The 26,879-nt window shown below is 39.9% G+C and overlaps 1 protein-coding gene across 5 annotated transcripts in view; it reads left to right on the top strand.

Annotated features, from left to right (window-relative positions):
* Positions 1-26,879, top strand: part of BICC1 (BicC family RNA binding protein 1) — a 305,439-nt gene that overhangs the window by 76,241 nt on the left and 202,319 nt on the right. For 4 of the 5 annotated variants that reach the window (XM_036828114.1, XM_036828113.1, XM_036828115.1 and 1 more), the window contains exon 2: positions 25,213-25,259. In XM_036828114.1, coding sequence (XP_036684009.1) covers positions 25,213-25,259 — 47 coding nt within the window. Of the gene's footprint in view, positions 1-25,212; positions 25,260-26,548; positions 26,628-26,879 lie in introns of those variants that run through there. The other variant, XM_036828117.1, reaches the window with a different exon arrangement.

The following is a 26,879-nucleotide window of genomic DNA, read 5'->3' as shown; positions in this document are numbered from 1 at the left end:
AGAAAGGCTGATGTGTCCTCAGGAGCCAAGCTGTGTGCTCTTTGACCCCGTGGACACCCAGCTTCTCCAAACACCCTCCCTCCTTGTGGACTGTGGAGTGAATGAATTGCTCTGAATTCTTTTCGCACCTAGTTCTGTTTCTCAGGTCTGCCACCAAGTTTCGTAGGTTTGCTAACCGCATATAAAGTAGTGCTTAGCAGTGTTTCTCAAGATGAGGTGGTGGTGCATGTATTTCTAGAATACATAGAGTATATTTCCCAGAATGTGACAAACCTTCGTATTTTCTACATACCTTTTATAATTTTATAGATGCAATTTTATGATGTCCTCAACTTCTCCTCCCTAGAATGAAAGTTTCCACGGAAAACTTTGTTAGAGGAAAAATAGTCTCTAATAAATATCTTGTTCATTATATGAATTGGTCTTATCTGGACACAGTCCTTTCTTCAGGTGTCCTGATGAGAAGTACATGCAGTATTCCACATATGGCTATTTGTTTGGGATAATATTCTTTGCCCTCTCTTTTGTCATTGTTCATTTTTTTTCTTTGGTGAGGGCTGGGGGGAAGATGGTGGAGAAAGTTGGGGGCAGTTAGATTTTGAGTCAGTTGATACCGACCAGGGTTCTTGGCCTTCCCCAGGCAATAGAAATTGACCAGAGGCCAGACAGGAAATTCAGGCAAGGCTTTATTGGGGCCCCTGCTGCAGCAGTGGGGAGCGAGTCTCCCTTGCGTGTCCCCACCTGAGGGGGGACCAGCTTGTTCCTCGTATGGGTGGGGTAGGGGCGTGTCCAGGGGTCGGGCTTAGGTGGCTTGCCCACCTCTCGTGGTGGTGTGTGCAGGGGGGCACGCACAGTCCCCTGCTTTTGCTCCCAGCTCTCCGGAAGTGGCATTTGAGGTTTTTTTGGTCTTTTTGTATCTTTCGTCCAGAATTTGCCGGCATGCATGTGGTTATTTTTAGTCGCTTACAGTTTCTTGTATTTTGTTGCTGAAGGAGAGGTTCATCCAGGTGCAAGCACTGCAGCAAAGGGTTCCAGGTCCCAGCCTGTCTCATTCTCCCCTGAGAGACTCTACACCCTTATTCTTAAGGGGTGAGGGACCAAAGGTCTCTTCTTCTGAAACTTCTTTCTGCTGGACAGGGGCCACAGACCCTAGCCTACCCTAGAGGTGTAGAAGTCCCTTGCTAACTGTTCCAAGGACCTATAGGGACCTGGGCCACCCTCTGCTGGAATGGATTGAATTCCTTGAGCCATCATGAGCCTTCCTTCAAACTGTTGCAGCCTAGAAGACACAAACTCAATCAAAAGGTTAAATAAACAAGGGCTAAAAAGGAGAACAACAACAATAGCCATTAAAGGGCCTACAGGGACTTCCCTGGTGGCGCAGTAGTTAAGACTGCACGCTCCCAATGCAGGGGGCCCGGCTTTGATCCCTGGCCAGGGAACTAGATCCCACACGCATGCCGCAACTAGGAGTTCTCATGCCACAACTAAGGAGCCCGCCTGCCGCAACTAAGACCCGGTGCAACCAAATAAATAAATAAATAAATACTAAAAAAAGGGGGGGGAGCCTAGAAAGGGAAGGAACCAGGTTAACTTTGGGGGCGCATCCGTAACTGTTGAGCAGACAGGGAAAGCCCCAGTAAAGCCTTGCCTGAATTTCTTGTCTGGCCTCTAGGCAATTTCTGTTGATTGGGGAAGACCAAGAACCCTGGTCAGTATCAACTATCTTTAGAGAATAGTCTGCAGTGATGTTGATTTTCTTCCTAACTGTAAGTCCTTCAAATAATTTTTAAACAATTCTTCTTAAGTTTCTTTTACTTACCTGTCCTCTTCTTCTCCCATCATTTCCACCTGGAAGAGGGAAGGACACAGTAGCAGATCAATGGGGATTGCTTGGCCAAGGAGCATCTCCATTTAAAAAATTTGAGACCAGTTTTCCCTCCATTTCAGGGGCAGGACGGTGACAAGTACAGGAGACTTTTTTTTCTCATGGGAATATTTCTTCATACACTGTAGCCGCTTGAGTGCCTCCCAGAGAGCATTCTTGCTTGAACCAATGCAATTTTGATTGTCTTTCGCAAAATCTAGTAGAACAGGGATGGGAAGGAACACCCGCGCTTCTGTTTTGCGATTCCTTACACTTTGAGACGCTCTTTGGGCAAAGATTGGTTACGAATTGCTTCAAGATGCATCCACTGAAGCTCGAGATACTCTTTCTTCAGTGCTGGAGGTGAACTCTTTGCTCTTCCCTTGGCCCTCATTGTCTCTGCTCGTGAGTGTGAGGGGGGTTTCTCTTGGTGTGAACAGCAGCGCTATTTTGAGAAGTTGACGCTCAGCCCTTGCTGCTGTAACAGGCACGTAACATAGCACCCCATTTTTCAAAACCGTTTTTGTTGGCTCGTGATTTGTGCTCGTAAAACGTGCTTATTTGGAAGCCCCACAGCTGTAGAGTTCTGTTTATAGACACTGAGCAGGTACAGTTAAGCTGACTGCCTTGTACAGGAGAAGAGTCTGTGTGGAATCAGGACCAGTGAATGGGAAGGTGGAGGCTGTTTCTACCTCACAACAGTGGGAGGAGCTTGGCAGCACCTACTAGAAGGCAGGCGTTCTAGCTTGGGTAGACTTTGGAAGAATTTGGGCAAGATGTACTGTTTGGTACATTTGTTTTGACTTTGTTAACCTTTTTTGTTAAATTGGAGTATAGTTGACTGACAATGTTATGTTAGTTTCTGCTGTACAGCAAAGTGAATCGGTTATACATATACATATATCCACTCTTCTTTAGATTATTTTCCCATATAGGCCATTACAGTACTGAGTAGAGTTCCCTGTACCATACAGTAGGTCCTTATTAGTTATCTGTTTTATATATAGTAGTGTGTATATGCCAATCCCAGTCTCCTAGTTTATCCCTCTGCTTGACTTTGTTAATCTTAAATAGCCTTTGTAAATAGAGTCTTTACTGGGTTTAGTTAGATATATGAGTTAATACAAATTCATAAAGTTCTTATTTTTTCAAAGGAGATAATTTAAAAAATGATTAGACTTATGATAAAAACTCTTAAGTGGTTTTACTTTTAGGTATGTGTGTGTCTATACTTTTTTGGGGTCATTTTCAGAATACTGCAGCTGTAGCCCAAGAAAAATTGGGAAATGAAAAAAAAATCTATACTATAGTAATCATATTCTTTCATAGCATACACATTTTGGCCTTTTGATGAACATCCCTAGTTTTTGTGTGTATATTTAAAAAATAATAGTTGTAATCATATTTCACATACAATTTTATGATCCATTTAAAAATCATGCCTATTTAAAAATTTTATTTTTACTGGATAGTTTATTATAATCATTTTTTCCTTACTGCTTCACCTTTTGCAAATCATCAAAACCATCTTTTCAAATAACTTTAAAATGTTTAAATAAGTGCCTATATCTAAATTTTCTTAATTCTCAGATTGCTTTTGCCATGCCTTTTGCTTATTTTAAATATTACTAAAATGAACACATTTGTGCTGATAGTTTTTCCTCTTTATTTCACGTTTTGGATTATATTCTTAGGACCTAGTCTCCTAGAAATAGAATAACAATTCTTTTTTTAAAAAAATAAATTTATTTATTTATTGATTGATTGATTGCTGCGCTGGGTCTTTGTTGCTGCACCCGGGCTTTCTCTAGTTGCGGTGAGCGGGTGCTACTCTTCATGGCGGAGCGTGGGCTTCTCACTGCGGTGGCTTCTCTTGCTGTGGAGCACGGGCTCTAGGCACACGGGCGTCAGTAGTTGTGGCATGTGGGCTCAGTAGTTGTGGCTCGCGGGCTCCAGAGCGCAGGCTCAGTGGTTGTGGTGCACGGGCTTAGTTGCTCCGCGGCTTGTGGGATCTTCCCGGCCCAGGGCTCAAGCCCGTGTCCCCTGCATTGGCAGGCGGATTCTTAACCACTGCGCCACCAGGCAAGCCCTACAATTATTCTTTATATAAACCAAATTACTTTCCAAAATGATTATGTGAATTTATATTTCACTCTGCAAGCACTATATTCTTACTGACACTCACGGTATTACTGAATTTCATGGTTATTATAGTTTTAGAAATTATAAAACCTTGAGATAAAATCTTTAAATTCTCTGGGAAAATACACCATTTAAAAAAAAGGATGGATTCAGGTATTATATCTGACCCCTTACATATCAAGAATTTATTTTCAAACCATTCTGAAATTAACCTAAACAGATTTAGCAAAATCAGAAAGATAATCTAGAGTATTTTACACTTTATGTTTCAGGATAGGTGCTTTAAGCATGAACCCCCAGAGCTTGACAGAGCATTGCCAACTGTCAACCCAGGGCTGGAAAAGAAATTTTCATTACCTTTTTAGAAAAGCTTGAATATTTTGAGACTGGTGAATAATCAAGGCCTGAGACATTTAAGTTCCTTGAACTTAAGAAAAATGAGTTTAAACTTTCCAAAATAAACAGAGTACAAAAAGCTGCTGAGAAGATAGAAGAAAATGAATACATCCAGGCCCACGTTGCTATTACAGCAGATTCATTTTAATTGAGATAGCATGTGATCCTTAACCAAAGTTACAATTCTGGGAAGAAGAATAAAGCTATGGCTTAGGATGTGACCACCATGTTTGCATCGTAAATATACGCACATATTTTATGAAAGGAAATCGAGGTAACGATATCGGTTATAACTTTTATCCTAGGCCAAAGACTATTACCTTAAAATTACTCCTCAAGCATTGTTTGAGATGAAAACCACATTTAAAGGTAGTTTTCTGCCTACTGATGAAAAATGAATTCATGTTAACCAACCAAGGCCTTTAAATGGAATAAATTATAATCAGATGTTAGATTTCAATCAGCTTTAACAAAAACAAATGATTCTTTTCAGAGATGAGAATTGATGGCTTAGCCCTCAAAGAGTTTATCTTTTTTCAGACTAAATGTCTTGAGAGGAGGGCATCTGCTTAATTTCCTAAAAACAGGCTTGTGATTTATCGGCAGCAAACTGCTGAGTTTAAGAAATAGGAGCTCCCCTAAATGTTTTCCTAGGCGTTCCGAATGAGGATGCCTTGATCTGTAGTAACTTGATTATGCAAAGCCACGTTTCACAGAAGGTGGAATTGTGCAGCTGGCTGTGGAGGAAGGACCTGGTGGGGTCGTAGGTCAGATCCTCTCTGAATGACTTCCTTTGCTGTCTTGCATATCTGAACTCGTTCCATAAGCCTGTAGATCATAGACCCAGTCCTCTTGAGTGGAGGAAAACGTTCTCCAGACCTACTGAACACCTGCTGATTATATTAGCACTTGATACCTCTTCTAATGAGATACAGTGTGAGGCAGTGTTGGCTCAACAGGCCTTGAGTAGAGCAAGTTTAGAAAAGGCTGGAAGCAGTTTTCACAGTAACAGGCAAGTCTGTGACTACTTCTACCATCCTTTAGTTAGCCCTGAAAACTTCTCTAGGCTGTAGTGAATTATGCTGCATATCCAGAGCGCTGGCATGGCCTTAATGCCGAGAATGACTTTGGTTGTCAGATTCAAATCCTTTACTTGCCTCAGAATAATTGCATTTCTCGGTAGCCCTGGGGGTCAGGTGAAAAGTGCAGTGGATGGCGATGGGCAGTGGGCTAGGATGATAGAAAACCAAGAGTTTGGAAAGAAAAGCACTGACATCACCACGTGATTTTGGGGATGTCTCAGTGCTCGAGACTTGACTGTGTGTGAGAATCATCTGATGTGTTTATAAAAATGCAGATTCCCAGGCCCCCACAATGATTAAGATTCACTGGGATCTGAGGGTAGGGCCCACGAATATGATTTTTTTCCATGAGCACCCGTCTCCCCCCGTGTGTCTTTGAGTTGATATAACTGCAGTCCACTGGAATATTAGAAAGCCCTTGTCCAGTTGGTTTGTTTGCTTCAGCAGATCATTTGAGCTAGTGGAAGTATCCAGTGAAAAACAGGTAAATTTTGTGATATAGTTAAATGTATCGACAACTTAAAAGATTATGGAAAGACCATGTGAATTAATTGTCCATTTGGTAGTTCACGGGTTACTTTTGTGGAGCAAGTGAAAGTATATAGATGGTACACTGACAGAGGTGGAGTCCTCCTTGTAGTGAAAATGACAATCTTCCATAATAGTTATTAGAGTGGGAGGACAACAGCATTCTGTTGGTACAATTTCTAAAGTCACAGAAGAGTGGACAACTAGACACTCATTTAGTACTCGATTTCGTGCATAAGTAATATGAAGCGTCACCAATATTGGGTAGGCCTGTGTAATTGTTCTTAATGATCTTCAGATACGTTCAGATCTGTCTGTTATGTGCAAAGACCTGTCTTCTTTTTTGACTGCTGCGGGCGTCGTCTGCCCCACTGCCTTTCCATTTGTCTCACTGTTTTCTGCTCTGTCTTCCCACTGGATTCTGTACTGCCAAGAAGACTTCAAAGCAAAAGGGCTCCTCCAGTCTGTTGCCCCTTGAGTGGTTCACTTAATGCCACCATTGTCCACTGACATTCCTAGTGTGGTGCTGCCCAGTCCCACTCTGGGGAGGTGGGAAAGCGGAACCCACTTGCAAGAAGCCTTGCTACTGCTGTCTTTTTTTTTTGGCTGTGCCACGCAGCATGCGAGATCTTTGTTCCCCGACCAGGGATCGAACCCGCGCCTCCTGCAGTGGAAGCACGGAGCCCTGACTGCTGGACCACCAGGGAATTCCCGCTACTGCAGTCTTGAAGGCTGCAGTGAAAAAGTAACATTTTCTTTTTGCTGCCGTTGTTTCATTGTCTGATACTTAGACCACTCAACTTTAACCAGAATCTTTTAAAATAAGATGTCAGTATAAATACTATGAGGTCAAGATAAGAAAAAATTAAGCAAAAGCATAATTACTATCTTTACAAATCATGGAAGAACATTGGGTCAACTTTGTACTTAGCAAGTGTAGTTGTAATGGTCTTAGGCCAGATTTTCACACTTGGCCTTTATGTTCTTTCTGTGGCCAGAGTACTGAAATTGGCCAGTATATTAAAAATGAGCATCAAATAATACATACATATGGTTTAAAAATGAAATTGTATAAAAAGGCTTATTAAAAAATCATAGTACCCTTACCTACAACACCATGTTCTGTTCCTTAGATGAAGCCACTTTTTACTCTTTGAGCTGTTTCTCCTAGTATTGTTTCTCCATTTTCTAAATAATCTATTTTTATCGCTTTCTCTTGATTCATTTCTTTCATACATATTCTGCTGCACTCTTGTGTGGTAGAAAGGATTTAGTTGTTCACTTTTCTCCTCCCTTCTCTTCCCAATAAAGTTAAATCACAAGTTTTGGTTAAATCAATATTCAATATTCAGTGTTTATATTATGTATGCTGTTGCTGTTCCCTGACAAGCCCAGGAATATACAAAGATTTCGTTTCCTTTTTTGACAGAATTTTGTTTTCCCTGGAGTTAACAATTGCCTTGTTTTTTCCCTTGAGCTTAATATTTTTATACTTATCACAGGTTCTTTCCACAACCTCTGTATCCTCTCAGTGTAGTTTTCTCCATGGTCAAGATGTCAGATAATTAGTTCCTTTTTTTTCCCCCTGATAATCTTCTGCCTGAAGTTGGTTGTCATGATCCATCCTTTATAAACATTTGCCTTCTGGGCTGGCTGTACAGCTGTCATCTTGGGATGCCCTTAGCATCCGAGGAATTTTTTCTGCTTCCATCCCGGGAATTCTTTTTTTCCCCTCTTTTCTGTCTTTAACTCTCAGTTTTCTATATTCAGGAAAGTCTCTCACTTCCTTGGCTGAGTTCCTCATTTTGGTAGCATGCAACTTCGTATAGTGCCAGGAAGTAGTAGGGAAGTAATTTTTTTTTCAGCTTTGCATGCCTGAAAATGTCACTGTTTCCTTCTGCTTGACTGAAATTTTAGCCATATAAAGAATTTTGGGTTGAAAATCATTTTCCCTTAGAATTTAAGGCTTTACTTCATTATAATGTAGCTTTCTATGGCATGAATGAGAATTATGATACTGTTGTAATTGCCTATGACTTGTTATAGTCTCTCTGGAAGATTTTAAGATGCTTTTAGTTCAGGCGTGAAATTTCAGTAGGCTGTGCCTTGATAAGGGTATTTCTTCATTCATTCATATCAGCTTAGATACTTAGTTTGCTTTATCAATATAGAAACATTTTAAGTTTGGAAATTTTCTGGTATATCTCTTTGATATTTTCTATCCAGTTTATATTCTTTTTTTTTTTTTTTTTTGGCTGCGTTGGGTCTTCGTTGCTGTGCGTGGGCTTTCTCTAGTTGCGGCGAGTGGGGACTACTCTTCATTGCAGTTCTCATTGTGGTGGCTTCTCTTGTTGCGGAGCACAGGCTCTAGGCGCACGGGCTTCAGTAGTTGTGGCATGTGGGCTCAGTAGTTGTGGCTCACGGGCTCTAGAATGCAGGCTCAGTAGTGGTGGCACACGGGCTTAGTTGCTCTGCGGCATGTGGGATCTTCCTGGACCAGGGCTTGAACCCGTGTCTCCTGAATTGGCAGGCAGATTCTTAACCACTGCGCCACCAGGGAATCCCCTATCCAGTTTATAGTCTGTTTTCTTTCTTTCTGGAAATTTGGTTAGTTGGTTTTGGACTCTTGGATTGAACTTTTTTAAAAAAGTTATATTATCTTTCCTCCTTTATTTTACATACGTATGTCCTCTTGTTCTCCTTTCTGGGAGATTTTAAAAATTTTCCAAATTTTGGACACTGTTGTGTTATTTTTGTTTTATTTTTAGTTTACAGGATTTTTTCTTGTTCGCTAAATATTTTTCTTTTAAAAATAGTATCCCATTTTTTGGAATGCATAGTTTTTCTTCTCATTATGATAATACTGCGGGTTTAAAAAAATTCCCCTTCTCCTTCCTCTATCTTCCCCTGTCACCTCCTTCTTCATCTTTCTCCTCCTCCCCCCATCCTCCTCCTGCCCTGTTCTCCTTTCCTCCTCTCCGCTTTTCCCTCTCCTCCTCTTCTTTTCCCTCTCCTCCTCTTCTTTTCCCTTCTTCTCCTTCCCCTTCATCTCCTCTTCCCCCTCCTCCTTCTGTCATTTTGTTTTGCTCTTGCTCATATTTTAGAGTGAGGCACTAAAACATTTTGCATTGGTGGGATTTGTTGACTGGTGGACCTTGCCAACAAGGGAATGACCTTGTACGCTGATACATTTCAAGGTAAATAACTGCTCTATGGCCGTCTTATCACAGTGCAGTCCCCACCACGTAGAGCAGTACCTCAGCTGAGGTCCTGAATTAGAATATCATGCATTAGAAACACACATGTGGAGCACCTAGGAGGAAATTCTAACCCTAAGTAGGAACAGTTTTCATGGCAGTGAATGGTCCTTGAGTAAGTCTGAGTCACGGACAGTATAGAAAGGAGAAGAGGCATAGATATGCACTATTTAGATCATTTACTGAAAAAAAGAACATGTGAAAAAGAAACACCCTTACCAGTATTGCTCAACTAAGCGTCTTGGCATTAATGGGTGGGACACTTCTTTACCGAGCTGGATTCTTTGTGACTACCCTGGATGGGTGCTAAATGTCTGCACCACTGCCACATCCTGTGACGACAGAAAACACCCACATATTTCCGAACGCGCCTCTGCGGAGTGGTGCTTCCTCAGGAGCATTGCTGTGAGCCGACTTAAGGAATTCCTGCCCCCAGTCACTGGAGAGCTCCCTTCCTCTCCGCTGTGCTGCACCTACAGCTCCTTTTAGGAAGAGGGGCTATTTTAAGTGCTCTGAGGCACATAAAAGGGAAACTAAAGTTTCTGACAGACAGACGTGGGTAATCACAGCATTCTCCCTGCCCAGATTTTACTTTGCACATCTCCCCATGTCTTAGTCCTTCCCCATGTTAAACAGTCAGCACGGAAGCTCCCTACCGTGTCCATACTTTGAATTCCTGTTACCTGTGACTCCTGTATGACGTTCAACCTTTCAGAGTCTTGTCATGTTAAATTACTAACTTCAAAGAACTTGCAGGTAAGGCCGTAAGTTCTTTGAGGTCAAAGTTGCACGCTTCCATTTATTAAATTCTTACAGAGTGCCTATTTGCGTTTTTGGAGGTGAAAATAGAGCCTTTGGGAGGCTCAGTCACTTGGAGTTATACTGCTGGTCAGTGACAAACCTCGAGGTGAACCTAGTTTTCCCTGACTCCACAACTTTGATCTCCTCTTTATATGCCTCAGGTGCTAAATAAGTATTGTTTAAATGAATCAATAAATGAGTCTTTCAGCGTTAAGATGAATTGGAGTAGCCCTGATGAAAGGAAGCACATCTTTGCCCCCTCCCACCCCTGCACCCATTTTGGTGGAGGAGAATAGCAAACAGATTGCCCTGTATCCGATTTCTGCACATAACCTGAACTTTAAACATGCCTGGAACACATTTGGTTCTGATTTAAAACAAGTTGGCTTGCTCCATTGCCATGTTATTACAAACACAAGAGAAATATGAACTTCATTCTGTTAAATAACCATCCACATAAACTCTTAAATAGTTTTGGGTTGGGCCAAAGCTGGATATTAAGGAAATGGTTATTAATGTTACATATTTTATTCAAACTAATTCCTTAACCCTCCCAGCACCTCCACAAACACCAGGCAACCTTTTTCTTCTTCCCTCAAAATGTTCCCAGGGGTTTAAGACAGATACAGCTTGGATTTCAAGCTGCTGACTCCTTCTCTTTGGAAGTATTCCTTGTTTTCGGTCCTTCGGACCTGTCACTATGCTGTCTACTTGAATCTTTGCAGCCCTCTTTGGGTAGTAGCAAAGTTATTATTCCCTATAGTAACACAGTGACATGGAAATGTAATGCGAACCACCGTGTAATTTAAAATTTTACAACCACACGAGAAAGAAACAAAACAGGTGAGGTTAATTTTAATATAGTTTTCTTTAATCCAATATGTGAAAATGGTATCATTTCAACATATAATCAAAAATTATTAATGAGGTTTTACTTTCTTTTGTACTGTCTTTGAAATCCACTGTGTTTATTCTTTCAGCGCATCTGGTTCAGAGCAGCCATATTTCAAGCACTCAGTAGCCACAGCAGCCAGTGGTTATCATTTTAGACAGCACAGCTCAATGGCAAGACCCATATAAGCTATATAAAGGCCATGAACATCCTTTAGCTTTTCATAAAGCTAGAAGAGTATTGCTTTAGAAAAAACAAAACAAAACTAATATTATGTAAATACTCCAAAGTTGTCAAATAGTGTTTGTGACCACAGGCCAAACTAAATGGTGCTTCAGAGGTTGCTTATGTATGAAGAAATAGGGTGTGAACACAAGACATTTGACATGACCAAAGTTTCTGTTAATCAGTTGGACTCAAAGTCCATTGATGTATGTCAGGGTCATTAGCCCACAAGGAAGTCTTCATTGCAGGCCAATAAATTTGAAGTCTGAATAAACCCTTAGCTTGAAGAGTTCAGGTTAGCTTGACGCAATGAATAATGTAATTTTGATGTTCTCAGATTTTGGTGAATATTTGTTTTCTTATGTTTGACAGCAACAGATGCTTTCTGAAACTGTATAGCCTGTAGATTACAGAACGCTGGCCTTTGCTCCAGGCTCCTGCTGTGCCCTGAGTGTGGCAGGGCCACCACCAGCTTAGATTGTCCCCAGCACTGGAATATTAGCAGAGGTTTGTTGCCCTGAGAGATTTAACATGGAAAAAAAAAATCCCCTGAAATCTGAATTTTGAGACGTGTAGTCTGGCTAGGACTTAATTGTTAGAGTTAGCAGGTATAAACTTTAAAGAGGCAGCAGTGGCCCCCATTGTTAGAAGAGATCAGGACTCCTCTCCTCACCCCCATCATTATCTATGTCATTTCTATTAGTTCTGTTGAAAATTTGATGGGAAATTGAAAAAAAAAAAAAAAAAAAGGCCTCAGTGGATGTCTTGGATTTTTGGTGTAAGTGGCCCATGCTCTTAGCTCAAATTATCATAGATAATCCATCTCTTTTCTTTCAAACTCTTAGCCATTGAGCCCTTTTGGAATGTGGTAAATCTAAATATAACATAGAAATATAATAGGTGTTATCCTTTTTATTTCATGTTTTATTTGATGTGACCTTTCGGTAAAAACGGCCTTCTTTTAATGTATAATTTATGTATAATGAGAACTATATAGTAAAAATTTTCTCCTTTTGATTCATGCATTTTAGAGGGCATCTCTTTCTGTCTTTTGGCTAGCTATTAAATTTGACTCACCTCTGTGACTCACAGAGGTTTTCCAAATATTGGATTGTTTAGTGTTTTCAGCTATGAAGTTTTCTCTTTCTTTCTCTTTCTCTCTCTCTGTTTCTTTCTTTCTTTCTTGGCATTCCATCCACTTTTTAAATTTAATTTTTATTGGAGTAGAGTTGATTTACAATGTTGTGTTAGTCTCAGGTGTACAGCACAGTGAATCAGCCATACGTATACATATACATATACATATACATATACATATACACATACATATACATATACATATACATATACACATACACATACATATACATATACACATACATATACATATACACATACACATACACATACACATACACATACATATACATATACACATACACATACACATACACATACACATACACATACACATACACATACACATACACATACACATACATATACATATACATATACATATATACAGTATCCATCCCTTTCCAGACTCCCCCCACCCCATATAGGCCATCACAAGGCACCGAGTAGAGTTCCCTGTGCTATACAGTAGTAGGTCCCCATCAGCCATCCATTCTATATATAGTAGTGTGTACACGCCAATCCCAATCTCCCAATTTATCCCTCCCCGCCCCTCTACCCCCTGGTAACCATAAGTTTGCTCTCCACATCCATAACTCTATCCGCTGTGAAATTTCTTACTGTAGGCGTTAAGTTGTTAAAACTTCTTTACTCAGTGTTAGTTGCACATAATCAGAATTTCAATCTAGTAAGTGCTAGGTTGATTAAGGCGTATGATGTTCAACGCTGGGCATGATTTTATGGACTGTTACCTGTCTCTGCTATTACATTAGTGATTTGTCTCCTTTGGTAGCTTATGTCTACATTTGACCTTTAGACTTTTGCCAGATTGCCTTACACTGTGGGCTGAAAATGAGGCTGTGACAAACCAGTAATGGTAAAAACTTGGTTCACTCTCAAATAGGCAGAAGTATTTCAAATGATTTTAACTGATTTTTTTCCTAATTGGAGGCTATTAAAAGCTATTTATTCAAACTATTTAAAGACATTCTGAAAAATGCAGGGCTTCCCTGGTGGCGCAGTGGTTGAGCATCCGCCTGCCAATGCAGGGGACACAGGTTCGAGCCCTGGTCCGGGAAGATCCCACATGCCGCGGAGCAGCTAAGCCCGTGTGCCACAACTACTGAGCCTGCACTCTAGAGCCCACAAGCCACAACTACTGAGCACGTGTGCCACAACTACTGAAACCCGTGCACCACAACTACTGAGCCTGCGCTCTAGAGCTCGTGAGTCACAACTACTGAGCCTGCGTGCCCCAACTACTGAAGCCCACGCACCTAGAGCCTGTGCTCCGTAACGAGAAGCCACAGTAGTGAGAAGCCCGCGCACTGCAACGAGGAGTAGCCCCCGCTTGCTGCAACTAGAGAAAGCCCACGCGCAGCAACGAAGACCCACAGCAGCCAAAAACAAAATAAACAAACAAATAAATAAATGAAAAATGCAAAGGAGGAAGCCATAAATGACCCAATAATTCAACCACTCAAATAACACTTGTTCATATTTTGTTTATCCTTTAAGTCTTTTTTTCCCCTAACATGTACATTATGTATATATGCACACATGATACTTCAATACAGAATTGATCATTTTGTACGTCTTGTTTCATGGCCCCCTCAAATATACACAATTTATTGCATTTTTGAACATGGGAATTTTTTTAACTGCAAAAATAAAACAGTATTTAAGGAAAAAAGAAGATGAGGAAAACCATCCTTAAATATCCAGCCACTGTAAAGATAAATTTAATTTTTGTCTGTTTCTTGATTTTTCTCTGTAGGCGTACATGATTTTTTATTTTTTAGGGTGAGTGAATTTGATTTTGTTCTCAGTTGACTCTGGGAAGCAGGTAGGGAGTTTTAGGAATGGTGAGGTCTGAACATCTTCCCACTTACTGTGATAAACAACCTTCAAATGACACTATTTACTACTGGAGTTTAAACTGGAGATGTTCTTCAGTTGGCTACAGTATTTAAATGTTTTTAACTGAGAATTGAAGAAACTTTATAAATTGACTTAATGTCCACTATTTCTTCAATCAATTCTCAGAGCTTTGCATGCCAGTCTAGGGTGTTAGATATGATTGCTGAACATAAAAAGTTCTCTGGGAGTATATAGAAACTGCATGTTCTACATCTTTTGCTGATTCTTCTTTCAGTAGACTTGTAGGGAAGTTTTCTGAAAACAGTAATATACAAATAAAATATATGGTAAAGCTCTTTTAGCATATGGATTACATCGATACAATAAGTGAATGTTTTAAAAAGTTGTTAGTAAAATGTTTTTGCAGGAGAATCAGACTAGCTAAATGGTTACATTTCTTTCAGGTGAACTTAAGGAGCAGCAACCTTCTTAGTTGCAAATGTGCTACAGTTGGGTTGTGTGAAAAAAAAAAAAAAAAAGGGAGGAACGCCCTGAATCTTCACAGATTTTTTTTTTTTTTAGATTTTTATTTTTATTTTTATTTTTATTTTAGTTATTTCTGAGATATACATTTTAAAGTAATAACTAGAATTATGACATAACATTATATCAGAACATATAAGATTTTTAGAAATTTCATGTAATGTCTGAAACATTTGTATTAACCTATTTCCATACAAATAACCCAAAGAAAGTTTAGTATTAGTTGTTTTTGTTTGTTTGTTTGTTTTTTTATACTGCAGGTTCTTATTAGTCATCAATTTTATACATATCAGTGTATACATGTCAATCCCAGTCGCCCAGTTCAACACACCACCATCCCCACCCCACTGCGGTTTTCCCCCCTTGGTGTCCATACGTTTGTTCTCTACATCTGTGTCTCAACTTCTGCCCTGCAAACCGGTTCATATGTACCATTTCTCTAGGTTCCACATACATGTGTGAATGTACGATATTTGTTTTTCACTTTCTGACTTACTTCACTCTGTATGACAGTCTCTAAATCCATCCACGTCTCAACAAATGACTCAATTTCATTCCTTTTTATGGCTGAGTAATATTCCACTGTATATACGTACCACATTTTCTTTATCCATTCGTCTGTCGATGGGCATTTAGGTTGCTTCCATGACCTGGCTATTGTAAATAGTGCTGCAATGAACATTGGGGTGCATGTGTCTTTTTGAATTATGCTTTTCTCTGGGTATATGCCCAGTAGAGGGATTGCTGGATCATATGGTAATTCTATTTTTAGTTTTTTAAGGAACCTCCATACTGTTCTCCATACTGGCTGTATCAATTTACATTCCCACCAACAGTGCGAGAGGGTTCCCTTTTCTCCACACCCTCTCCAGCATTTGTTGTTTGTAGATTTTCTGATGAAGCCCATTCTAACTGGTGTGAGGTGATACCTCATTGTAGTTTTGATTTGCATTTCTCTAATAATTAGTGATGTTGAGCAGCTTTTCATGTGCTTCTTGGCCATCTGTATGTCTTCTTTGGAGAAATGTCTATTTAGGTCTTCTGCCCATTTTTGGATTGGGTTGTTTGTTTCTTTAATATTGAGCTGCATGAGCTGTTTATATATTTTGGAGATTAATCCTTTGTCCGTTGATTCGTTTGCAAATATTTTCTCCCATTCTGAGGGTTGTCTTTTCGTCTTGTTTATGGTTTCCTTTGCTGTGCAAAAGCTTTGAAGTTTCATTAGGTCCCATTTGTTTATTTTTGTTTTTATTTCCATTACTCTAGGAGGTGGATCAAAAAAGATCTTGCTGTGATTGATGTCAAAGAGTGTTCTTCCTATGTTTTCCTCTAAGAGTTTTATAGTGTCCGGTCTTACATTTAGGTCTCTAATCCATTTTGAGTTTATTTTTGTGTATGGTGTTAGGGAGTGTTCTAATTTCATTCTTTTCCATGTAGCTGTCCAGTTTTCCCAGCACCACTTATTGAAGAGACTGTCTTTTCTCCATTGTATATCTTTGCCTCCTTTGTCATAGATTAGTTGACCATAGGTGCGTGGGTTTATCTCTGGGCTTTCTATCTTGTTCCATTGATCTATGTTTCTGTTTTTGTGCCAGTACCATATTGTCTTGATTACTGTAGCTTTGTAGTATAGTCTGAAGTCAGGGAGTCTGATTCCTCCAGCTCCGTTTTTTCCCCTCAAGACTGCTTTGGCTATTAGGGGTCTTTTGTGTCTCCATACAAATTTTAAGGTGATTTGTTCTAGCTCCGTAAAAAATGCCATTGGTAATTTGATAGGGATTGCATTGAATCTGTAGATTGCTTTGGGTAGTATAGTCATTTTCACAATGTTGATTCTTCCAATCCAAGAACATGGTATATCTCTCCATCTGTTGGTATCATCTTTAATTTTTTTCATCAGTGTCTTATAGCTTTCTGCATACAGGTCTTTTGTCTCCCTAGGTAGGTTTATTCTTAGGTATTTTATTCTTTTTGTTGCAATGGTAAATGGGAATGTGTCCATAATTTCTCTTTCAGGTTTTTCATCATTAGTGTATAGGAATGCAAGAGATTTCTCTGCATTAATTTTGTATCCTGCAACTTTACCAAATTCATTGATTAGCTCTAGTAGTTTTCTGGTGGCATTTTTAGGATTCTCTATGTATAGTATCATGTCATCTGCAAACAGTGATGGTTTTCCTTCTTTTTTCCAATTTGTATTCCTTTTATTTCTTTTTCTTCTCTGATTGCCGTGGCTGGGACTTCCCAGACTATGTTGAATAATAGTGGTGTGAGTGGACATCCTTGTCTCATTCCTGATCTTAGAGGAAATGCTTTCAGTTTTTCACCATTGAGAATGATGTTTGCTGTGGGTTTGTCATATATGGCCTTTATTATGTTGAGGTAGGTTCCCTCTATGCCCACTTTCTGGAGAGTTTTTATCATAAATGGGTGTTGAATTTTGTCAGAAGCTTTTTCTGCATCTATTGAGATGATCATACGGTTTTTCTTCTTCAGTTTGTTAATATGGTGTTTCACATTGATTGATTTGCGTATATTGAAGAATCCTTGCATCCCTGGGATAAATCCTACTTGATCGTGGTGTATGATCCTTTTAATGTGTTGTTGGATTCTGTTTGCTAGTATTTTGTTGAGGATTTTTGCATCTATATTCATCAGTGATACTGGTCTGTAATTTTCTTTTTTTGTAGTAACTTTGTCTGGTTTTGGTATCAGGGTGATGGTGGCCTCATAGAATGAGTTTGGGAGTGTTCCTGCCTCTGCAATTTTTTGGAAGAGTTTGAGAAGGATGGGTGTTAGCTCTTCTCTAAATGTTTGATAGAATTCACCTGTGAAGCCATCTGGTCCTGGGCTTTTGTTTGTTGGAAGATTTTTAATCACAGTTTCAATTTCATTACTTGTGATGGGTCTGTTCATATTTTCTATTTCTTCCTGGTTCAGTCTTGGAAGGTTATACCTTTCTAAGAATTTGTCCATTTCTTTCAGGTTGTCCATTTTATTGGCATAGAGTTTCTTGTAGTAGTCTCTTTGGATGCTTTGCATTTCTGCGGTGTCTGTTGTAACATTGCATTTTTCATTTCTAATTTTATTGATTTGAGTCCTCTCCCTCTTTTTCTTGATGAGTCTGGCTAATGGTTTATCAATTTTGTTTATCTTCTCAAAGAACCAGCTTTTAGTTTTATTGATCTTTGCTATCGTTTTCTTTGTTTCTATTTCATTTATTTCTGCTCTGATCTTTATGATTTCTTTCCTTCTGCTAACTTTGGGTTTTGTTTGTTCTTCTTTCTCTAGTTCCTTTAGGTGTAAGGTTAGATTGTTTACTTGAGATTTTTCTTGTTTCTTGAGGTAGGCTTGTATAGCTATAAACTTCCCTCTTAGAACTGCTTTTGCTGCATCCCATAGGTTTTGGATCATCGTGTTTTCATTGTCATTTGTCTCTAGGTATTTTTTGACTTCCTCTTTGATTTCTTCAGTGATCTCTTGGTTATTTAGTAACGTATTGTTTAGCCTCCATGTGTTTGTGCTTTTCACGTTTTTTCCCCTGTAATTCATTTCTAATCTCATAGCGTTGTGGTCAGAAAAGATGCTTGATACGATTTCAATTTTCTTAAATTTACTGAGGCTTGATTTGTGACCCAAGATGTGATCTATCCTGGAGAATGTTCCATGCGCACTTGAGAAAAAAGTGTAATCTGCTGTTTTTGGATGGAATGTCCTATAAATATCAATTAAATCCATCTGGTCTGTTGTGTCATTTAAAGCTTGTGTTTCCTTATTTATTTTCATTTTGGATGATCTGTCCATTGGTGTAAGTGAGGTGTTAAAGTCCCCCACTATTATAGTGTTACTGTCGATTTCCTCTTTTATAGCTGTTAGCAGTTGCCTTATGTATTGAGGTGCTGCTATGTTGGGTGCATATATATTTATAATTGTTATATCTTCTTCTTGGATTGATCCGTTGATCATTATGTAGTGTCCTTCCTTGTCTCTTGTAACATTCTTTATTTTAAAGTGTATTTTATCGGATATGAGTATAGCTACTCCAGCTTTCTTTTGATTTCCATTTACATGGAATATCTTTTTCCATCCCCTCACTTTCAGTCTGTATGTGTCCCTAGGTCTGAAGTGGGTCTCTTGTAGAAAGCATATATATGGGTCTTGTTTTTGTATCCAGCAAGCCTTTGTCTTTTGGTTGGAGCATTTAATCCATTCACATTTAAGGTAATTATCAATATGTATGTTCCTATGACCATTTTCTTAATTGTTTTAGGTCTGTTTTTGTAGGTCCTTTTCTTCTCTTGTGTTTCCCACTTAGAGAAGTTCCTTTAGCATTTGTTGTCGAGCTGGTTTGGTGGTGCTGAATTCTCTTAGCTTTTGCTTTTCTGTAAAGCTTTTGATTTCTCCATCGAATCTGAATGAGATCCTTGCTGGGTAGAGTAATGTTGGTTGTAGGTTCTTCCCTTTCATCACTTTAAGTGTGTCATGCCACTCCCTTCTGGCTTGTAGAGTTTCTGCTGAGAAGTCAGCTGTTAACCTTATGAGAGTTCCCTTGTATGTTATTTGTCGTTTTTCCCTTGCTGCTTTCAATAATTTTTCTTTGTCTTTAATTTTTGCCAATTTGATTAATGTGTGTCTCGGCGTGTTTCTCCTTGGGTTTATCCTGTATGGGACTCTCTGCGCTTCCTGGACTTGGGTGGCTATTTCCTTTCCCATGTTAGGGAATTTTTCGACTATAATCTCTTCAAATATTTTCTCTGTTCCTTTCTCTCTCTCATCTCCTTCTGGGACCCCTATAATGCGAATGTTGTTGCGTTTAATGTTGTCCCAGAGGTCTCTTAGGCTGTCTTCATTTCTTTTCGTTCTTTTTTCTTTAGTCTGTTCCACAGCAGTGAATTCCACCATTCTGTCTTCCCAGTCACTTATCCATTCTTCTGCCTCAGTTATTCTGCTATTGATTCCTCTGGTGTATTTTTCATTTCAGTTATTGTATTGTTCATCTCTGTTTGTTTGTTCTTTAATTCTTCCAGGTCTTTGTTAAACATTTCTTGCATCTTCTTGATCTTTGCCTCCATTCTTTTTCCGAGGTCCTGGATCATCTTCACTATCATTATTCTGAATTCTTTTTCTGGAAGGTTTCCTGTCTCCACTTCATTTAGTTGTTTTTCTGGGGTTTTATCTTGTTCCTTCATCTGGTACATAGCCCTCTGCCTTTTCATCTTGTCTATCTTTTTGTGAATGTGGTTTTTGTTCCACAGGCTGCAGGATTGTAGTTCTTCTTGCTTCTGCTGTCTGCCCTCTCCTGTTCTCTTTTTATTAGCTCTCCTTCAAAATCATTTCATCTAATTTAATCCTGGGTGGTCTTCCTGTTCCTCTCCTGCTCTCCAGATCTGTGCTGTCCAAAATGTTGGCCACAAGTCACCTGTGCACCTGCTGGTCTTGGAGGGTCTCCTGGGGAGGCATGGGGCAGCTTTTTTCTTTCCTCAGTGCTTCCTCTAGTTTCACTTGCTCATAGGGTGCCACGTGCAGAGGCCTCACCTCCAGTGGTTCAGACCAGAGTTCCTCTTGCGAAATGGCTGCACCCAACACTGCAGTTCAAGATGGCCTCTTCACAGATTTGAAGAATTATTTCTCAATTAGTTTTTGTAATTTGAATTTGGTTTTTTTCTTGCTCATATTCCACAAGGGTGAAAAAAACCCGTTGCTTTTCAAAGGAATGTTTAAAGATATTCTATACTATATTTTAAATATGAAATACATAGTTCTTGTGTTTTTAGATTTGGCTGTGTAAAGAAAGCATCAGATGTTATGGAAAAGCATTTCAGAATGAATTTAAATAAGTTTCCATTTGCCCTGTGAAGAACTGAAAATCAAGCTTTTTTCCCCCATCTTTAATTCAGTAATTAACTAGACTTTCCCTGTAGTTTGGGGGACTGTAATAGTTTACACCTGTTTCAACTTTTGCTGTTTTTTTTGGCCGTGGGTTTTGCCATCCCGTATTTCTTATGAAGCAAAAATATGAAATAAAATAGGGCAAAGCATTGGAGAAATTATAATAACCATAAAAAATGAATTGTTCAGCTTAAAATATGAAATGCTTTACCTGCACATGAAGCCATGTTTCAGTAGTATTGAAGTAATTTATTCCTGGAGTTCTGTGTCATGAAAATAAAGACATTTGCTTTCATTGGCAGGAATAATCCAGGGTTTTTACAATCAAACGATTAACTTTTGGAACATCAGGCAGAAGTCATATTGTAAAGACAGTTAGTAAAAGCCTACTAAATCGTTATGTGTGTGTTTATGTTACTGTGAGTAAAAAAGATGAGGGTGTATCAGTGTATAAGAATGTGTGAAGGCTCGATAGAACTGTTCTACCACAGAATACAATCAGACTTCAAAGGTCAGGGCACGCCATGACATCAAGTATGGGTTGACTCATTCCACAGGTGATGTTTCCCCCTCTAAACATAATAAAAAGAAAATCATTGGGTCAAGAAATTACCATACCTCCTATTTTTTCTTGCAATCCAACTCTCCAATGGTCTCCCTGGAAGCACCCTTTCTTCTTTAGTCCTAACAGTAGCTACCCAGCTCTAGTGTGTTGGGTTAAGAGTAAAATGACTAGCTCTTTAGTGCGTTGTCCAGAATAAGAATAGCTAAATTAAATTTCTAATACGTTTAGTTTGGATAGAGTTGTGACTGTGGAAAGATCTTAGGGAAAGTTGTTTCTAGAACCGAATTTTAATTCTGTCTTGATCTCACTTGTTGGGTGGCTTTGAATATATGGGCCAAGGTTGTTAGTTGAATGAAGGTCTATATTGCCTATTTTGAGTCACCAGCATGGGACTTAAATATTTGTGGAATGAAAGTGAACTTCTCTTTCTTTTCTGGGTCAGTAGAATGAACATCTTATATGCCTGAGTTTATACTGAGAAAGAAATACTCCGCAAACCTCCTCCCTCCCAGTCTCTCACTTCTTCAAGAGGAGTTGATATTTTAATACTGAGGAATTTAGAGTTAAGTTTGAGAATGGAACTCTCAAATTTGAGCTCAGGAGGATCCCTCTTGGGGCGGGGAGAGAATACTTTTGGTGAAATGTTGCTCTCCCTTTATTGGCTTCTGTGGCCTTGACAGCTTTGTTTGGGTGGAGTCAGTAAAAGCTGTGCAGAAGACCCAGCAACCTGGGAATGAGGTAAGCATGCTCCCAGCAAGGACTGATGGCAGACTCACCATGGTTTGCACTGGAGACAGTGACTACCCAAGAGTCCAACCAGAGGCTTTTACCAGGTCCTTGTGGGCTTGGGAAATGGACATGTCTCAGGATTTAGGGGAAAATCAGGCTCAGATTTGGAGTTTCTTGTGTGTAAACATTTGGAATGAAAAAAGCCAGAGATTTTTGGTGTCAACGAGTGTGCCATCTCTGGCTCCCTCCCTCCTGTTCCCCCTCAAATCATAAGGTTGCTAAAGGTACAGGTTTCTGGTTAAGTTTTAGATGTTTTTCTGGGAACATAATTATAATTTGGGTCTAACTAAGGAAGTTCCCCCCCTTTTGTTCATCCAGGGATTGAAAGACCATTCTATGAAGTCTGTTTAGCTGGACTTGGCATGAAGGGGCATTTCAAGGTTGTGACATAATGCGTTTGTCATGAGAAAAATAAGTGTCTAAAGGAAGTTTCTGTAATAAAACGTTAATTGTATCATGAAATTTAAACTGATGAATTTTAATTTGTGAAGAAGTTCCCTGTGGGTGAAAGGGGTGTTTATCTGCCTTGCTTGATAGGCCTTTGAAAATACGTTTGATTCTAAAATTTCTTTTAAAAGAAGAGTTCCCTCGATGTCACTAGAATTTTTTTTCCAATCTTTGTGCCCTAGTATGCAATTTTCATTGCCAAGCAATTGTGTCATCGAGCAGGGGTGCCTTTAAGCTATTTTTGGCTTTAGAGATAAAGCCAGCCCAAGAGGTAGCTGAGTTGAAGTGCCCCCAAGGCATTTGTGTCATTAGGTTAGGGTGCCAACCTTTTATCTTCCTGGCCCCTCTGGCTAGGACCAACCAAGTTTGCCAGTTTATTTAGAAAGAGTGAGCTTTGCTTATTTTGTTGTTGTTCAAAATTGCTTTTTATGTTCTTTCAAAAGCTTTACTTTTGGTATATTTCCTAGTTGGAGTGAAAATCATAATTTGTAGAGTTAACTACAAAGAATCTATTTGTGGAAGTGTGTGACTCAAAGGCTCACATCGGTTTCTGTGCTTAGTTCATGCTGTTGATGATGTGGTATTTGTGCAGAAAGTAAAGTTAAAATGGTATTGGAATTGTGTGTTAGTTTCCTTTTGCTGCTGTAACAAATCACAAGTATAGTGGCTTACAACAACATAAATTTATTATCTTACTGTTCTGGAGGTGAGAAATCAGAAATGTGTTTCATTGGGCTGTACCAAGGTGTTGGCAGGGCTGCACTTCCCCCAAAGACTCTAGGGGAGAATCCATTTCCTTGCCTTCGCCAGCTTCTGGAGGGCGCCTGTATTTCTTGGCTTGTGACCCCTTTTTCCACCTTCAAAGCCAGCAGTGTAGCATCTCTGTATCTTTCTCTGCTCTGACCCTCTCCTTTTGCCATCACATGTCCTTCTTTCTCCCTCTGCCTCTGTTGTCACATTGCCTTCTTGGACTCTGACCTTCATGCTCCCTTCTTAAAAGGGCCCCTTGTGATTACAGTGGGTCCACCTGAATAATTCAAGATACACTTCCCACCGCAAGACCCTTAATTTAATCACACCTGCAAAATGCTCTCTGCATATGTAAGGTAATATATTCACAGGTTCCAGGGATTAGAACATGACATCTTTGAGGGGCTGTTTAGCTGCCACATATTAGAATACAGTTTTTAATTTATTATTTCTTTCTAGCTCTTGTTTTCATACATTTCCCCAAACTCTCTTTGGAAATCACAGAAACATGTACTCTGCTCTGTTTTTTATTTTTTAAAATTTTTATTTATTTATTTTTGGCTGTGTTGGGTCTTCGTTTCTGTGCCAGGGCTCTCTCTAGTTGCGGCAAGTGGGGGCCACTCTTCATCGCGGTGCGTGGGCCTCTCACTATCGCGGCCTCTCTTGCCGCGGATCACAGGCTCCAGACGCGCAGGCGCAGTAGTTGCGGCTCACGGGCCCAGCCGCTCCGCGGCATGTGGGATCCTCCCAGACCAGGGCTCAAACCCACGTCCCCTGCATCGGCAGGCAGACTCTGAACCACTGCGCCACCAGGGAAGCCCTCTGCTCTGTTTTGTAAATGAAAACATGTCAATAAAATACACATTTTTACAAAATTATAGACGATATCTTACATTTAACTGTGAAATTAAAGTTGGTGACAAAAGAATTTAGACGTTAATACTTACTACTTTTTGAGGGCAGAGAGGATTTCTTTGAATTTTGAATTCTCTACTTAACGGAATGATCTGCCACACTTATTGGGTCTTTAATAATTGTAGCAAGTGCCCTTGTTACACACACACACATACACACACTCGTGCGCCTACAGGTAGGCCCCTTGACGGTATTACCCACTAGGTGTTTGGGGTACCACAGTGTTCCGGATTTCAGTTTCCAGAAGTTCTTGTTCCTGCTCGTTTCTCTGTCCTGGGCAGGGAGGGAACTCGTCCACACTGTGCCTGAATCTGAGACCTGGTGTTTGCCTTCTGAAAGGTGCAATTTGATGCTATTGCAAGCAAGATGCCATTAGCTCTTTGTTCCTGTCTCTCCACAGATTAAAAAGAAAATGTTCACAGAACCGTAAAACTTTTGCGCGTAAAGAACTGGGCTTGTCCTTTATTTATAGGCTACCATTCAGATATGAAAATGATTGTTCAAATGCAATGACCTTGAAATTAATCTCAGGTGAAATTTTGTTGTCTGGGACCTTCACCGTGGCTTTTTAACTCTCTTGTTGTTTTGTCTCTCTCGGTGTAAATGTGAATAAAGGAGTGAGTTAAAGTGTAGTGTGTGATGCCAGCTGAAATCCAAGTAGATTATACAGTCATTGCAAAGCATAAAACTGAAATTGCTCTGAGTAGGCCTTGTCGGATGAGCCATCACTTGAAAAGGCAACCTCACGCCTGGGACTGATTACAGACAGGAGGTGCTCACAGCACTACAGCTGATTCTACTGGTAGTTGCATTTGTTCATGTATGTAGTTCCTTGACTATGAGAAAACAAGATTACTTTCATCTATGTGTGAAGATAGAGACTTGTGAGGCTTTCAGACAGAAAAAGGAGTGTGAAGTTATCTAAAGATGTCTGATTGATTGGATTAGTATTTTATTCTGTATCCATTTTGCGTTACAGATGAGGCCTATCGACAGGCACTGAGCTTTGGGGGAGCAAGGCTGGTATCTTGTTTACCTTTGTATTCTCATACCTGATACTCGAGAGTTTTTTAAATACATAGATTGAAAAACGAAACTATTTTAAATGTATACATTTTTATTTACAGCTGCTGCTGAAGGAAAAGGCAAAAGTGGGGAAGACTTTTTTCAGAAGGTAAGTCACTTTTTACTCGTGCCTTGGCGATAATTAAGGAGAAATGTACCTGTCTCAGCAGCTACACTGGAAGCCCCTGAAAGCGCCCCTTCCATAGGAAGGAGAGTAGGTTTTGATAAGATAGCTGGAGACGCTTGGGGCAAGGAAAGGGTGGTAGGCTGTTTGGGATGTAACCATTCAAAGGGGGCTCCTTCTGGGCAAATTTAATGAAGTTTTCCCTTGGAGGCAAGGAGGCAGTGAGGACTGCCAGATCTGCTGCCCAGATTATCTTCTTTACGCCTGTTTCCTCCTTCCCCAAACACATACCTGGCCTAGGGGGCTGGAGAGAAGGAGTCCCTCACAGCTTCTTCATTTCTGGTAAGCATGACCATGGGCGAGGTAATAAAATTGGCAAAAGATGCACCATTAGACCTGCTTGCTCACGACTGGTAACCATGTCCATTCTGTCCCCGGCTGCCCTCCGGAAGTTCTGACCTTCAGTGAAGCCAGCCTGGCCAGTCATAGAGGGAAATAGGAGTGGAACTGATGGAAAATGATTTGAGATAGTGGGGAGAGCAGTTGATTAATTCTGGTTAGCTCTATTTTAAAATAAGTGTTTTATGTAAGGGAAGATGTCTGTCTTTTCAAAGAAATTGACTCGAGTTCCTGTTCTTCTTTCTTTTGTTCAGTTGAATTTATTATATTTGTGTTTTTGTTGTTGGTTTCCAGAAGGCATGTGTGTAGGAAGAAATACACAGTTTGTCCCAGAGTGAAATACAGCAGCAACTGCGGATGAGGTTAAATATCACTGTAGAGGGTCATCAAACTTTTGGAAAACACCTGTGTGACCAGATGACCAGATGTGGCTTTTACAGTCCTCCTCATTCTCTTGCCTTCTGTGTGATCGGTGGTGTTTTTTTTTTTTTTTTTTTTTTGGTCAACTTCATCATTCATCTGCATTCTCTTCCAAGGATATTGAAAGTGAATATTTTCAGAGCTGATACTGGCATTGCCATTTCTTCATTCTGAAAATATTTGTTTACCACCTGCTGTGTTGTGCAACACACTGGAAAGACCAAAATGAGCAAGGCGTAGTCCCTGCCCTAAAGGAATTAGTCTGGTGTTTGATGATAAAGCCGCATAAATAGCAGGAAAGTCTGGGCCGTACAGGATTAAGCACTTGACTGGCACTTGAGGAGATTAAAAAGGACTTGTTGAGGTCTTTAGAAGAGTAGGAATTAGCCAAGTGGAGGTAGGCTTGGGTGGGTGGGGGGGGCATTCTAGGTGAAGAAACAGAATGGAAAAAGGCTCAGATGTGGAAGAATTCATGCAGCATTCATACTTCAAACATTTGGCCGGCATATGACATCGGAGAGTTCATAGTGCAAGGTGAGGTGTACTATCCTATATGATGAGGTACCTTCTTTGTTTGGGCGGCCTTTCTTAAAGGGATTTAAATTTTCAAAATTTAAAAGTGCTGTGCTGGCCAAATAGCATGTGCCAGACCACAGTTTTCCACCCCTGCTTTTTAGGCTCATGCTGTTGAAGTTTATGTACTGTGTCTGAATCCGCCTTCCTTGGCATTGTCTGACGTTGGTTCATGTCCAACTTGTACTCAATACTTGGGCAATTCAGAATACT

The sequence above is a fragment of the Balaenoptera musculus genome, chromosome 16, assembly GCF_009873245.2.
Source record: "Balaenoptera musculus isolate JJ_BM4_2016_0621 chromosome 16, mBalMus1.pri.v3, whole genome shotgun sequence".
Classification (NCBI taxonomy): Eukaryota; Metazoa; Chordata; class Mammalia; order Artiodactyla; family Balaenopteridae; genus Balaenoptera; species Balaenoptera musculus.
Note: the sequence above shows the minus strand (reverse complement) of the source record. Positions and strands in the feature narration are given on the sequence as shown.